This window comes from Neofelis nebulosa, chromosome 7 (assembly GCF_028018385.1).
Source record: "Neofelis nebulosa isolate mNeoNeb1 chromosome 7, mNeoNeb1.pri, whole genome shotgun sequence".
NCBI classification, from domain to species: Eukaryota; Metazoa; Chordata; class Mammalia; order Carnivora; family Felidae; genus Neofelis; species Neofelis nebulosa.
In genome coordinates this window covers 136233989-136250600 of record NC_080788.1, presented here as the reverse complement: position 1 = coordinate 136250600, position 16612 = coordinate 136233989, and the positions used below count along the sequence as shown (strand labels likewise).

General features: G+C 36.6%; 1 protein-coding gene across 4 annotated transcripts in view; it reads left to right on the top strand.

Annotated features, from left to right (window-relative positions):
• The window catches only part of TRIP11 (thyroid hormone receptor interactor 11), a 62863-nt gene that overhangs the window by 2037 nt on the left and 44214 nt on the right, over positions 1-16612 (top strand). For 3 of the 4 annotated variants that reach the window (XM_058740054.1, XM_058740056.1, XM_058740057.1), the window contains exons 2-6: positions 2651-2712; positions 9450-9560; positions 12244-12522; positions 14722-14790; positions 16262-16427. In XM_058740054.1, coding sequence (XP_058596037.1) covers positions 2651-2712; positions 9450-9560; positions 12244-12522; positions 14722-14790; positions 16262-16427 — 687 coding nt within the window. The remainder of the gene's footprint in view (positions 1-2650; positions 2713-9449; positions 9561-12243; positions 12523-14721; positions 14791-16261; positions 16428-16612) is intronic. The other variant, XM_058740055.1, reaches the window with a different exon arrangement.

Sequence of the window (16612 nt, the reverse complement as noted above, 5' to 3'; positions counted from 1 at the left end):
TTTTCCATCTCCTGTTTCTAGTTGGTCATCAAATCTTGTTCATCCTGTGCCAGAATTGTTTCTTATATTTGTCCTTTCCTTAATTCTCCCTTTTTCTCTATTTCAGTAGCGCTTTTCTCTCCCGTGTACTTTGTCCTTCCCATCCCGTCACCCGTTTCTCCCTCCTCCACTCCCATTTTCTGCGTGTTGCCAGTTTTCTAAAACATTAAGTGCTTTAAAATCTTTTAGCTCTGTTCCTTACAGGATAAAATCCAAACCTCTTAGTTTTGAGGCACTGGAAACCTAGCCTCGCTATGATCAACGTCCCTTTTCTAGTCCTAGCTATTACGTCTTCTCTTCACATTGCTGTACGTGTGCACACTTACATACACATGCGCGGTTTGCTTGCTTGCACCCAGAGCGTGTGCCACATGGAACTTTGTGAAGTACTTGCACAACTCCAAGCCTCTGCCTGGAAAGCCCTTCCTTTTCTACTTCCTCCTCTACCCTCCTTTGCCTGGAAAACACTTTTTTCCAGTAGGACTCTGCTCATGTGCCCAGTACTTGGTGAAACCATTTTCAGTCCGTGGCAGGTAGGCTGAGTTGATTGCATGCCATCTGTGTTTCAACATAACTTTGTGGATCTCTCTTGGAGAGCGCTTACCACGTTGGGTTATGATTCACCTCTTTCCTTGATGCCCAGGGTACGGATTATATTTTATTTATCCTTATATTACTAGTATCTGGCTCCTTCCTTGGTACATAGTAGATGCTTAGTTAAAAAAAAAAAAAAATTGCTGAGTGATTATAAATCTGCTAAGTTGCTTAATGCTTCTCTTATTTTCCCTTTCTATTAAAATAGGACTTGCTTGAACCTAATTTACTGATTTTGTAAATCATTTAAAAACAGGGCCAGTTCACGTATTCATTTAACAAGTAATTATCTACCTTGTGCCAGCAGTGAACAAGATAACAGTTCGACAGTAGCATTGTTGGTACAGCTTGAAAATCCTCCGTATTTACAGTATCAGAAAGTTGCTATTATACCAAAAACTGTACTGATTTATTGAGGCTTAGGAGTTGGGCTTTTAAATTAGACATGGATAAATTCCATTTTCATGCATTTCAAATTGTGGGATCTTTAGCAAATTATTAAATACCGTAAAACCTTGGATTGCGAGTAACTTGTTCTGAGTGTTCGCAAGACGAGCAAACATTTGTAACAAATTTTAACTTGATAAAAAAGCAATGTCCTGCACCACGAGTAGTACTTGATGCTGGATGTCACATGATCACAACTGAGCCATTGGTTCTTGAAATTCACTGACATACAAGTGCTTTGGATTACAGGCATGTTTCTGGAATGAATTATGCTTGCAAACCAAGGTTTTACTTACTTAACCTCTGTAGGCAGAGTTTCCTTATCTGCTAAATAGATATAATCATACCTACTATGAGGTTAGGAGGATTAAGTGAAATGAGTGTAAAATGCCTAGCAGATGGTAAGCATTAATAAACAGTAACTGTTATTTTTGTTTCCCTCAGCAAGGAAGAATCTGCACAACATCTCCCCTTTATTCTTAAAAAGGCCATGATTTTTTTTTTTTTTTTGTGGGTGGAAGGGGAGGAGGGCTGCATAAACCTTTTTTTATCCCTCTTTGAAACAATTGCTGCTTCTAACAATGACCCTCCTAAACAGACTAGATTATAATTTGTTCTCTTCTGAGTAGCAATTAGACAGTCCTGTCAGAGTTTCAAGCAAGATGTATAAACAACCACAGAAGCAACCGCACCTGGTGATTTTCAAAACAAGAAAAGTGGGTTTGTCATTATTTATTGGATGTCACTTGTATTTTCTTTTTATTTAAACTGTAAATCAGAGAAGTTATTTCTATAGTATTGACGTGCTGTGGCTGATGAAAAACCTTACTGCCTAGGAAAAAATCTTAACTGTGTGGATGGTGAATTTTTGGGAGCATCAACAGTGCCATTTTGATACTGCTGGCCTCTGACTCCCTTTAAAGAAAAATTTTTTTTTCTTCATTAAAACTTTTTTTTAAAGTAAACTCTATGCCCAGTGTGGGGCTTGAACTCAGCGACCCCAAGATCAAGAGTTGCATGCTCTACCGACTGAGCCAGCCAGGCTCCATCTCTGACTCTCCTTTTAAACGAAAATGTACAAAAGCAGACTGAGCTCCTTTGCATTTTAAATAAATTGTGCCCGTTTTAGTTGAAATGAGTGTTGTTTTAGTGCATTTTTATTCTTCATTTATAGGTCATTATTGTTTTTACAGTGTTGGGAGCAGAAGTTGGAAATAAGGCCTAAACCCTAGTTGTGTAAGTTTCATCTAAAATTATACTAAGCCAACAGAGAGAGATTGAATTTTTCAAACTCAATTACCCATATAAAATTTTAAGGAACACCTCCAAGGGGGAAATGTAGGTGTTCTACCTAGGTACAGACAATAGGCGAAAAGAGTAACTTACATGACGATAAAGAACATTTGTGACAATAGGAAGTTGTGGTAAAAATCAAGTGATATTTGTCTTCTGAATTTGATCCCAGATCATACCATTCTGATGAAAGCTCAGTGAAATCTATGTACTTTAAAATGCCTGTTTACTCACATGATGTTGATCATATATTCAGTGTATGCTGTTTCTTTCGTAGCAGAATTACCTAATGCTAGGAGAAAGGAAATTGAAGCCATTCATGCAATCTTAAGATCAGAGGTAAGGAAAATTTAAGACTATTATTGAACTTAGATTTTTCTTTTTTGAAGGCATGACAGTGACTCATACTGTATTTCAGTTCTTTTTACTGCACTGCTTACCACTTTTATCTCTTCCCCTTTATCTCAGGTTTTTTTCAGTGTTATCTTCCTTTAGATGAAGAATATATGTTGCTGCACTTTGCTATTTTATATTCCTGTCTCTGCTTCTCTATGCTGGATGTAGGAAAACAGCCACGTGTAGACATCATGGTGGCAACAATTGATCAAGGAGTTACCATGTTCTCACAGTGTGCTCAGTTACAGTAGTGCATTTGTTCAAGTATCATGCGAAGAATGCAATTCTGTTCATTCTAGATGTCTCTAATTTGCTAACATTAAAAGAAGTGCGATATTTGTATACAAAGAAGTTAAGGGTATTGGTATACCAAATTAATCTCACCATTTCTTTTCCTGTTGTTAGTGCCTCGTGGTGACTACCTCTGGACATTATACTTAATGCGGATGAGGACAACTTGGGAAGGGTTCAAAGGAAAGCCATAAAGAAAGTGAAATGATTTAAAATGGGATCTATTGTAAAGTACTAATGACACTCAGTTAGCCTTTGGATAAGAATGGCGAGGGGTGAGGGTGTTAAGCACGTTTTCCTCTTTGCTGAGTCCATAAACAGAGAAAATTGAATTTAAAATATCAGAAAATATTTACTAACAAGCACTAGTAAATTCTGGCCCAGGATACCGAGGTGAGACTGTGGAATTTGGAGGTAGAGAGATGTCTCAAGAGGGACTATCGTGGTATTCTGTCTTAATAGGATATGGCAGTTTGGTGACACCTGAGTCCTTAGCTATAATTGCCTAATAAGTAGATGCTTCGGTGACAGACGAACTTAATAGCTTATTTCTTTGTACGGCCAAGATAGGAAGGTGTTACTGTAATCCCTAAAGAAATCCTTACGAAGGCACTCATTAGTACTGGCCCACCCAGAAAAATTAAATGGTAGAGTTGTGTTTAGTGGCATTAATTTAGGTAAATTCACCCATGTACATTTGGGGGAAAAAGTAAATAGAGTTAACCTGCTTAGTGAATGTCTGCTCTTTATTCAGCTTGAGATCAGAGAGAGAAAGATCTTGTGTCCCTCTGTCGATCTCAGTTCTAATCTCTCATAGGGTTATCACTGGACTATGGTGAGCATGATTCTAACATTTAGAAATATTTTTGAACAGGGAGGGGAACAAAACATAAGAGACTCTTAAATATGGAGATCAAACAGAGGATTGTTGAAGGGGGTGTTGGAGAGGGGAATGGGCTAAATGGGTAAGGGGCATTAAGGAATCTACTCCTGAAATCATTGTTGCACTATATGCTAACTAATTTGGATGTAAATTAAAAAAATGAAAAAATATATTTTTTATATAACGCATCCCCAGATGAAAGCCACCTTCCTCATTTGCTGCTTATTCACAGTAGCATGAGCTGCTCAAATACTAGAGGAAAAGAGACTGTTGGAATTCCCAAGGGCTTTGTTTTCTGAGGTGATTTTGATCCTTGCCATGTGTCAGCACAAAAGAGCTTCATACTCTAACCCCTTACTTGATTGTGCAATAAGAGATTAAGGTGGAACTACGATTGAAGCCAGCAGGAAACTAAAAATACAAAATTCTATTTAGAAAGTTTTGGTATAGACAGAGGGTGTTGTGTTTTCCAGAGGAAATTAGATTTGCTTACAGACATTAATACTTGAAGTGGACTGAATTAGTTAGATTTCTTCAATTTAATTCTCTGAGCCAAGAAAAATAGGCATCACAATTCCCATCTGGATCCAGTGAACTCTTTACTTTTTATATTAAATCATTTTGTGAGTGATTTATAGAAGTAGGAATAAGGTGATAATGAAAAACTTTACTACAAAAATTAAAAAAAAATTTTTTTTATGTTTATTTTTGAAAGAGAGACAGAGAGAGACAGTGTGAACAGGGAGTGGCAGAAAAGGAAGGGGCACAGAATCTGAAGCAGGCTCCAAGGTCCACGCTGTCAGCACAGAGCCTGACTTGGGGCTTGAACCCACGAACTGTGAGATCATGACCTGAACTTAACTGACTGAGCCACCCAGGCGCCCCAATTAGAAATTTTTTATTTTTATTTTTATTTTTTTAATGTTAATTTATTTTTGAGACAATGCGAGAGACAGAGTGCAAGCAGTGGAGGGGCAGACCGACTGAGCTGCTCAGGAGTCCCCCCGATTAGAAATTTTAGTAAGAATATAGCAAATCGATATTTTCCATACGTTTCTGGTTTTGAAAATATATACTCAAAATAGGCAGTGTTTTTTTTGTTTTTTTGTTTTTTTGTTTTTTTAAATTTTTTTTCAATGTTTTTTATTTATTTTTTGGGACAGAGAGAGACAGAGCATGAACGGGGGAGGGGCAGAGAGAGAGGGAGACACAGAATTGGAAACAGGCTCCAGGCTCCGAGCCATCAGCCCAGAGCCTGACGCGGGGCTCGAACTCACGGACCGCGAGATCGTGACCTGGCTGAAGTCGGACGCTTAACCGACTGCGCCACCCAGGCGCCCCTAGGCAGTGTTTTTTGAATGTAGTCGACTGCTTATTAACTCTTGTGCATGAACTGAAATGCATCTTATTTGTAAATACTGGTTCCAGATTTCAGTTGTATCTCTAGTAGAGTTTAGTTGATCATGACTTCTGGTTCTTCTTGACTTGTGTCATTAAAACCAGTTTTTTGTTTTTTGTTTTTAATTTTATTTTAAAGAGAGCAAGAACCCGAGTGGGGGAGAGGGATGGGGGGGGGGAGGGAGAGAGAGAGAGAGGAGAGAGATTGAGAATCTCAAGCAGGTTCCATGCTCGGTACAAAGCCCAGCATGGGGCTCTCGATCCCACGACCCTGGGATTGTGACTTGAGCCAAAATCAAGAGCCGGATGCTCAATGGTGCCACCCAGGTGCCCCCAAAACCAATATTTTTGACAACTTTGATGGCTCATGATTTTGTTGAAGAGACGATAGCTATCATCTTTGCTCCATAATTACAAAGCCAATTTATAAATACTAATTAGATTTATAAATACCAATTAGAATGATCAGGCTACTGAATTTTTTCCATTTTTATGTCTTTTTCTTCCCAGTCACCTTTGTATACACACTTTCCTGCAGCATTTATCAGTGTATGAACTATATCAAGTAAACTTCAGTGTACAAATATCATGTATAATGAAAGAATTTGGTCACATATCCATTTAGCAAAGTGGGATGGCTCAGGTCCTTGTCACAAAATATTGGGAGATAAAATCTTTTCCTATTGAATGACTAACTTGATGAGAACACCATGTTTCTTTTTTGTTCTTAGAAATATATTGTTCACTCATCAGTTCTGGAGTTTGAGAAAATTGTTCTAGGATATCGTTATTTGAAGACTTGGTTGGGATTTTACCTCTACAACCTGTTCACAACCATTAGACTCTGGAGAGCTGTTTTCTGTCTCTTCACATTTATCTTCTGTGTTGTCTTAATAATTGTGAAACGTTTTCCTCTGTCAGTTTTCTTCTCTTTGTTGAAATGAAAATTCTGAATTTGCAGCTATGTTCAATGAAAGCAAAACACAACAGAATAAAAGAGACACCACAAAGTTGGTGTCTCTAGCTTTTTCTTTTTAAAAGATGATGTAATGCTTTGGACACTGCAGTCAGAAAACTGGTTATTTCACTAATCACTGGGTGATTCTGTCAGTCTTCTCTTTTCCTATTACATAAGACTTTTTTAACCTAGTTGAGAATAATTGATGAATAATGATAAAAAAATTTTTAGGATGATAAAAAAATCAAAATGTTTCAAGTACAGAAAAAACAAGGTCATTACAATCTCATGAATGTTGTTAGATTTTTAAAGGGCCCGATATCCCCTTATGATAATGACAAGATAGAATAAGATTTAGTTAGTTAGTTATAGATTTTATTTTTAAGTAAACTCTGTACCCAGTGTGGGGCTCGAACCCACAACCTCATGGTCGATAGTTGCACACTCCACCAACTGAGCTAGCCAGGTGCCCCAAGTTTTGTTTTATTTAAAAAATAAGTGGGGCGCCTGGGTGACTCAATGATGTCATGGTTCACAAGATCAAGCCCCATATTGGGCTCTGTGCTGACATTGCGAGCCTGCTTGGGATTCCGTCTCTCCCTCTGCTCCTCCCTAGCTCGCTCTGTCTCCCTCTCAAAATAAATAGATAAACTTAAGAAAAAAATAAGTACAGTTTCTCTCTTTGTTGGAGGACATCTAAGAAAGAGTAAAAGTCATCAATATCTGTCCTTACACATAGTTAGGACTGCTCAACAAAGAAACTCACTGAGTAAAGTTGGTTCCGACCTTGATGGTATGACAAGGGTTGATCAGGATGGAATAATTTAAGGATATGAGAATGTTGTAGATTTCAAGGGCAGAAATCATAGCCAGACTTTAGAAAGGGGCTGCAAACAGACCTGCAGACCACCAGGGATTTGTCTCTCGTTTTTACTCCTCTTAGTTCTTCTTTGCATGTGTTTATTCTTCATCCTTTCAGACCAGCCCTCTTGGTTCCATATTCCACATTCTAGAAAATATGGCCACTGACAAGTGATATGTTACAGATCAGCTGCATGAAGAGAATCTGTCCTTCATGTACTCTGTCCATCTTTGTGACTCTCATATGGACAGGGAGATGAGGGCAGAAACACAACTATTGGCCAAATTGGAAGCTTTCAAGTTCTCATTCTCAACCAGAGTTCAACAAATAGCCTGAATTATTTTTATCTGAAAAATCCTGGAGTGGACCGTTATGAATAGATTTTGACTTCAGTATATTGTGTTGCTTTAACTACGCATGGTGTTTTCATGTTAAAAGATTACAGAAAGTCACACGAAAGCAGCCAATAGAATAGAAGGTAATTAGTTGTGTGACTTTGGGGCCTGTGTCTTAAATTTCTTCAAGATAACCAAGATTTATATTAGATTTCTAGAGACAGACTCTCAAACTAGGGTTTGTGTGTGTTGTAATTTTTCCGTTGATTTACTTCTTTGATTTTTCTCTGCGAATTCATCCAATCTCCCTGGATCATAATTTTCACATCTGTTGATGTAAGAAATTCCTAGACTCTAGGAAAACAGGTGACCTTCTCAAAGTGAAAAAGTCTTCACCTTCTGTCACGAGCTTTTTTTTTCCCTACCACATCATTCACCTTTTTCTCCGTTATCATTGTTAACCTGTGTTTGTAGGTATTAGTAGAATTCTTAGAAAGTTATCTGTGATAATTTGTAAATTCTTTTGCAAAAAGTTTTAGTGTCCATTTATCTTGCTCCATTATGTGCTTATTCATTCAAATTCAAGGAATGATAATACATAATGGTAATTTAATATTTGAGTACCCAAAATTTAATTAATTTTTTAAACATGTTTTCCAAAATCTTAAAAGACTATAATGTCTGGATTCATTGAATTAGAATATTTCATGTACTTTTAACTTTTTTTTTTTTTTTAATTTTTTTTTTTTTTCAACGTTTTTTATTTATTTTTGGGACAGAGAGAGACAGAGCATGAACGGGGGAGGGGCAGAGAGAGAGGGAGACACAGAATCGGAAACAGGCTCCAGGCTCCGAGCCATCAGCCCAGAGCCTGACGCGGGGCTCGAACTCACGGACCGCGAGATCGTGACCTGGCTGAAGTCGGACGCTTAACCGACTGCGCCACTAACTTTTTTTTTTTTTTTTTAAGTTTATTTATTTATTTTGAGGGAGACAGAAATAGCACAAGCAGTGGAGGGGCACAGAGAACGAGAGAGAGAATCTCAAGCAGGCTCTGCACTGTCAGCACAGGGCCTAATGTGGGGCTGGAACCTGTGAGATCATGACCTGAGTCGAAACCAAGAGTCAGGCGCTTAACTGACGGAGCCACCCAGGTGTCCCACCTTCTAACTAGTTTTTGAACTGAGTTTCAGTATGCTTTTCAAATTGTTTTTTTCAGAAGTGCCTCAGGAACCTGGGGGACAGGCAGACAAGTAATAAGGTGCTTTGGCCTCCTGCCTGTACTTCAGCAACAAGTCTTTTTTGAAATGATTTCTATTAAAAAGTTCTATTTGGGGAGAAACCAGAAGTTGAGACATGTAATCCAGTTTATTCGTTAACTTGACATATATTGTGTACTATAGGCTAGACCCTGGATATGCAGAGATGGGGGAAGCATTGATCATTGGCTTTTTATTAGCAGAAAATCAAATAAGCAGCATTTTTTTTTTTTTTTTTACTTTGGTTCAGAATTTTGCATAATCTCCATTTAACATGGCTATTGCACTTGTAGCTTTGATTGAAAGTGTACTTTAAAAGCCAGAATTCTGGGGGCACCTGGGTGGCTCAGTCAGTTAAGTGGCTGGCTCTGAGTTTCGGCTCAGGTCAGGATCTCACAGTTTGTGTGTTCGAGCCTTGTGTCAGCACAGAGCCTGTTTGGGATTCTCTCTCTCTCTCTCTCTCTCTCTCTCTCTCTCTCTGCCCCTCCCCTGCTCATGCTTACTCGTGCTCTCTCTCTCTTTCAAAATAAATAAACTTAAAAAAAATAAAAAAGCCCAGAATTCTGAGAACTTTTATATTTTATATCATTTTCTGTGTGAAGCAATATATTTTTCATGATGCCATACACATAACTGTTACTTACATGTTTTACTTTAGTCTTTTTGTTGAAAATACTTTTTTCTTTGCTTCTAGAATGAGAGACTCAAAAAACTTTGTACTGATCTGGAAGAGAAACATGAAGCATCAGAACTTCAAATAAAGCAGCAATCTACAAATTACCGAAATCAGCTACAGCAGAAGGAGGTAAAATTTATTACAATTACTTCATATTTATTTCACTCTAATGTATTTAGGAGGGTTTTTGAGAGTTATAAATCAAGCTATATACAGATCGAAAAACATATTGAAACGGTGATGAAGTTAATAATCCCCAACTCAGTTTGATACCAGTAATTTAACAAGAACTCTAAGCTTTTCTGTTATATTTATATATTTTATAAGCTAGCCTTTAATTTCTACTTTCCCAAAGAGGAAAACTCTTTCACTAAAATATCTTTAGGCATCTGTTGCTTATAATTTCTGATTTTATGAAACCTAATTTCTCATCTATTTACTTTAAGTTGTCAATCAGTGTGATAATTGCTAATGACATTTTTTAAAAATGATTTTGACTACTAGTGTTAATATATATTGAATTGGCATTTGCTTGATTTTCCATGGGAAAATAGAATATTAAGTATATTAAGTTGACTTACATTGTTCTATAAATATTTTTTCCCTTTAGTTTGTTAGAAATGTTTATTTTGGAATTGGCTTATCTTTTCTTCGCAGTGCTGGTAATAGATATTCTGTAATTTAACCAGTGTTATCATGAATCCTTAAAATATAGATGATGTTTCCATATTTCATTCTGTTGAATTTTCTTCAGTGTTTAGTATGTAAATGGAATTCAGTAAATGCTCCTATTGAATTGAACTATTTCTTGTTTTATCCAGATCATCTGGGCTCTCTTCAGTATGTTGAGTAAATGTTCATTTCTACCATAATTTCATTATATGAGTTTTTAAAATTTAAATACATTGTTTTTCAGTTCTTTTAGTGACATACTAAGATGAAAAATGAAAGTAAGCCACATTAAAGATAATTATAAACATTTAAAGAAGAGGTTAAATTTCCAATCTGTTGGGAATTGATTTCATAAAATACAATAAAATTACTTCAAAAATAAAATGAATATAAAAAGGCAGAGTTACAGGTTCGAGTTAGAGCTAAAGGCCCACTTATTAAAAAGATTTAACAGATTATAAAATTACTCTGTCAAATTGCTTTAAAAGACTTTAAGCCTTACTCATTCTATTTCTGTACCTGTCATGGACTGGTAGTAAACATTCATGCCTATAGTCCACAGACCACACTTTGAGCAGCAGTGACCTCTAGGTATTACAGTAGAGCAGTGGTTCCCACCCAGGGGTTTACAGCTGAATCATCCATGACACCTTAAAAAAATATACATCTTTATGCCCTCCAGGAGATTCTGATTTTAGTGTCCTGGGAAGGGGCCCTGGTATTGGTATTTTTCAAAAACTTTATAGGTGATTCTGATACTCACATCCTAATTGAAAATACTGCTGTGGAAAATTCAGCATGTAATTTTCTACTTAACTGAATATTAGAGGGCAAATTAGGCATTTAAGTTTAGAAATGCCTCTTTGTTATTAGAGCTTGCATTTTTTAACTCTACAACTTGATATGTGTCCATTTTATAGGCAGGACTTGCTTTGTGTTAAAGCTATGCTTGAAAAAATTATGAATTTCCATACTTTTTACCAGAATGAAAGATAATATGTGACTATACTTAAGATCTGCTGTTTTCTGCCGTCATTGTGATGTTCATAATCCCTAAAGATGCAATTCATCTCGTGACATTTATGGAAAAATGAATGAAATATGTGCACTGCTATAGATTTCTATTAGAGAAGAGGCTCTGATGAGAAACATGTTTGTTAATATATTTGACGTCATTGTGTTTGGTTTTTGTTTGTCTAATTGCTTGGCTTTACGTGCATAGAAATATTGTTGGCTGACTCCCAGTATCAGATTCTCCTCTGTCGTGGCGGGGTGTCTTCCAGAGTAGGTATTTTATAGAAAGCTTATCTCAATTCTCCCTATCTTAGTCACTTTTATATTTTGAGTAATCTCTCACCTGAAATGGATCTGGCATTATGGTATGTCCCGTAATTTCTTTCGGACAGTGAGGTGGTATTGCCAGTCCTCAGTCAAAACTCCTCTGTAGGTTTCAGTATTTTTGTACTATTCTTTCCCTGAGTAAACTCAAATTTTCACCGGCTCCTTTTTGCCAAGGCTAAAGCAAAGGCCTCTTTCAATGTATGATGTTTTCCTAAGACTCATGGGCTAATAACCACAGGCTCACTGTGCTGTCTAAGATTAGATTAATAAAGCATTCTTCCAGCTGTTGTACAGACCAGTAGAAAGTTACCTCTGATTCATGGTGCCTTTTAAGTCTAAATTCAGCCATGATCAGTTATATAAGACTGTTCCAAAGATGCTCTAAGGAAACTTCTGATACGTAGGCTGATGCAGCTTTCGTTTTCTCTTCACTTAGAGTTTGATAATACAAATAGAACCCTCGGAAATTGCCTGTACTACCTGATACATCGACAATAGTAAACCCGTGTTTAATTGAGAATTTAATTGCTTCAATTAACATATGAGTGAGATTCTGATCTTTGCACTATTTGAAATATTATCTGTGCTTTAACTGGTAATCATGTGTGTTTTTTTTCATGTTTGGTTTTTAAATGAGAATGTGTGGTTAGGCTATTATAAAATACTAGGATTCAGTTGGTGGAGTTACCATCATTGGATAGCTTTAAATCGTTATGACTTTTAGTGTTACGAATCTGTAAACAGATCAGTGTGGTTGTTTTAAAGTACGTTCTCTAAAACGCAGATTGTAAATGTCTAGGTAGAAATCAGCCATCTTAAAGCAAGACAGATCGCACTACAGGATCAGGTGCTGAAGCTTCAGTCAGCTGCCCGGTCGGTAGATTCAGGAGCTGGCCGAGTACCAGCAGCGCCTGCATCGTCTTCATTTGGTTATGGCATCAGTCGCCATGCTGCTGCTTTCCATGATGACGACATGGACTTTGGTGACATAATTTCATCCCAACAAGAAATAAACAGATTGTCAAATGAAGTTTCAAGACTCGAGTCTGAAGTTGGCCACTGGAGGCATATTGCTCAGGTTGGTAAAATTGCCATGAGTTTTTGAACATTCTTAGTAGAAAGAGTGGTTCTGAATGTAGAACCTTTGCTATCAGAAAGAACCCCAGACTAGGAAATTGAAAACCTGTGTTCTAATCCTGCCGGTGATTCTCTGAGTGATCTTGATCAGATCATCTTTCTTTCTCATCTTAGTTTTTTCCTCCCTCTGTAAAATATTTGGAAGAAATTCTCAAAAAAGTTTAGAGCAACAGAACTATGTTTTAGAATAAAATAAAGGCACGTCGGGGTGGCTCAGTTGGTTGAGCGTCTGGCTCTTGATTTCAGCTCAGGTCATGATCCAAGGGTAGTAAGATCAAGCTCTGCATCGGGCTCCTTGCTGGGTGTGTAGCCTGCTTAGGATTCTCTCTTGTTCTGTCTCTTTATCTCTGTCTCTCCTTCTCTCCCTCCGTCCCTCCCTCTCTCCCTCTCTCCCTCTCTCCCTCTCTCCTTCTCTCCTTCTCTCCTTCCCCCACTCTCTCTGTCCCTCTCTCCCCCTCTGCTTCTCTCCCTGCTTGCACGCACCTCTCTCCATAATTAAAAAAAAATTTTTTTTCTTTTAAATAAAAAGTTACAAGCCCAGGACTTAAAAGAGATAAAAATGGAGTTGCTATGGTTGAACTAGCCATCTTTTCCCCTGGAGTCCTTGAGGCTTCTTTGATGGCAATTCCAGGGCTCCGAGATACCAGATTGAAACTACTTGCATAGATGTTCTCTGAAGTTCCTTTATCATTAGTTATGTGTAAGATGAAAATTTGATCATTGGTATCATAAAATACATTAAACTATTTTGTATTATTTTTTGTGCAGTAGAAATTAAATCTTTGCTATTTGGACAGTAAACTTTCTTTTAAGGAACACTTTCCATCTTATGTATCAGATTTTATATACTATTGATATTGTCAATAGATGTGAGACCCGAAGTAAACTCGAACATTGCACATGTGGATTTAATTTCCTCAATGTAGAGAAAAAGTATAAAAGTAAAGAAATTGTTTCTTTTTGTGAGTGTGATCTAGTTATATAAAGGAGAAACCCTACCAATTATTTTTTTGCTTCTCAAGTTGCTAGACATTTCCCGTACCCAAAATACATCTTAGGATGATCAGCTTGTCCATTGTATCTTTAAAAATGTAGTAGCTCTTAAGCTACTATAATACTGTAGATTCCCTGTCCTACCTTCAGAGATTAGGATTTTGTAGCTTATTTTAGGGCCCTGGAAATTGCATTCAAACTGTAAATACCCCAGGTGATTCTGATACGTATTTTAAGAAACATAAGATTTCATAGGGAAGAGGTGTTTTTTGAGTATGTATATATAAGCATATCTTGAAGGTTTACTATATTACCTATAGTAGGATATCATGGTGGAAAAGGCATAATTGGGATCTTTCACAGGACTTAATTTTTCAGCAAGGCATAGTAAAACTTGTGGTTATATTTTACAAGATGTTTGTATATATGCTATCCTAATATATATTAATCTTAGTAACTGTGTGAGGTATTTATTACCTCTGTTTTACAGGTAAACAAAGTAAAAGTTTAATACACATATTGTCACAGTGAGTAAGTTGTGACTCAACCAGACATCTTTTGACTCTGAATCCTGGAGTTTCTGGTATACTTTGTTCCTTTTTTTATCCAGAGAGCAGCTTTTTGTTCCCTAACACACTGTATAGTAAATGTTAAAAAGATAAATGAACAACATTCAGCTTTGAATGAGAAGAGAAAAATCCAAAAGTTCTTTTAATTGTTAAACTAAAGGTTGTTCTGTATTGGGGTAGAGATCCAGGTAAAATCATTTTAGAAAGATTTTTGCTGGGTTATGATTAGAATTAATGTTGGATAACTTTCCATTTTGAAAAATTTTCTTTTAGGAAGCTGTTTGATTATCAAATTTACATTTTGCTAAGCTAAGTAAAATATTCTCTGGTGTTTTCCTTCTTAACAGTTATTTTGTAAAAGTGTCTCCCTAATTAGTTAACAGACTCTTGAAAATTATCTTTTATTTGTTGTGTATTACAATTGGACTGGGTTCTTCAAAAGTGCTTGGCATTCTTTAATCAGAATTTGGGAAATGCTCCCTTTTTTGAAAGATGTCGTTTAATAAAATTAATTTGTGACTTTCTCTTTTACAAGAAAATCAATACAATTATTTTCTAATTCTGTTTTTCTGATCTAGACTTCTAAACCACAAGGATCAAATAGCTCTGATCAAAGTGAAATCTGCAAACTGCAAAGTATCATTAAGGTAAGACAGGTTGTTGGAACAATGGCTATTATACATCTAAAATTGGCTTATTAAAAATATATGTCTAAATTAATGGAAGGCTCAGTTATAAAGCTAATTATACAGAGTATGATTGTTTCTTTTCCGTTTTGTATCTTCGTTCTTTATGACAGTAAGGTGTATAAAAATGTCTCTTCAAAATTGTTTGGTTTTGAACATTTATTTTTTTTAAGTATATTTCATTAGTCTGTACTAGTTACTATATCTTGTAAAATGGTCTTTATTAAAACAATTCCAAGGTTTTGCTGAAGTTTTCAGGGTTTAAAGGATATTGACAAAATAAAATGCTAATACTGTTCACTGTAACTAATTATTTTCCTTTAATGGTGGAATTTTGCTAGTTTGTGTCCATTATTATTTCATTCAAGAAAAATGTTAGTTACATAAAATTATCATATGGCACTGAATTGTTTTTAGTGTATAAATTATTGTCAGATATAGAATTTTTTAGTTTTTGGTTTTATTATTATTGTAATACTAACATGGGTGGGTTCCCAAGTCAGACCTGTGTTTGAATCCTGCCTCTACTATTTACCAGCTGTTCTACTTTGGACAAGTTACTTAATCTTTCCAAGCTTCCATTTTATCCTTAGTACAGTAGATCTCATAATACCTTCCCTGTAGGATTGTGTTAAAGTTTAAATGTAAAGATCCTTGCCAAGCGCTGGCACTGAAGTAAGCGCACAGGATTAAGGAACAACCTTACTTGTCTTCTCAGGAAGTAGAAGCTAATTTATAGATTAGGATTCTTGGGTTACAAGCAACAGAAGTCATTACTGGCAAAGTAGAGCAAAAGAGGATTTACTGGAAGGACCCAGGTTAGTCTGTCCACAGGATTGAAAGAAGTATTGAGCGCTTTGGTCTTAGGATGGACAGGATTGGGAATAGCATTGGGGATGGACAGGATTGGGAATAACATTGGGGATCTAGAGAGTGGGACACAGTGGACCAACTTTTCTGGGTGTAGCTATCACAGTGCTTCTGGTCCAAATAATTTCCCTCTTTGAAGGACTCTGCTCAAGATCTGGATTCCTAGGAGAGAGACTGGTGGTCTCAACTTGGGTAGCAACGTGCCTTGGTTAACAGTTTGGGAGTCCCATCAAGACTGGTGGAAGGAAGGGCTGAGCAAGAGGTGGGAGTAATAGGACACCAGCTACAGACTGAAGGTTGGCACTGGCATTGATGGGATATGTCACTAGCAAGAGAAGCTCATGGTCACAGATATGAAGAAAAAAAGATATTCAAATTGTTCTTAAGACCCAAGAAAGGCAAGGGTAGAGTCAGAATTGTCCAGATTTGGAGGCTGTGTTTAAATTCTCTTCAACCATAGCGTGTTCAGAGAATTATTCTTAATACACACTTCTGCACAATGAAATAGCTTAGGTGTATCATTGATTATAAATGGGGTTAACCTTGTTTTTATTTTTTTAAGGAACTTAAACAGAACCGAAGTCAGGAAATTGATGACCATCAACATGAAATGTCAGTGTTACAGAATGCACATCAACAGAAATTGACAGAAATAAGTCGTCGGCATCGAGAAGAATTAAGTGACTATGAAGAACGAATTGAAGAACTGGAAAAGCTGTTACAACAAGGTTGTTAGTTTTTATTAACTTAATGTATTAGATGATATAATTAAAAGACCAGCCTAGTAATGTGTGATCAAGACACTGATGTAAACTTGGACTAAGTTCTAAAGAATGAGTGAATGACTAGTTCTGTTCACCTGCCAGAAATTTGCAGTGGCATCACTGTTATCAGCATTATGTGGAAATTGGGC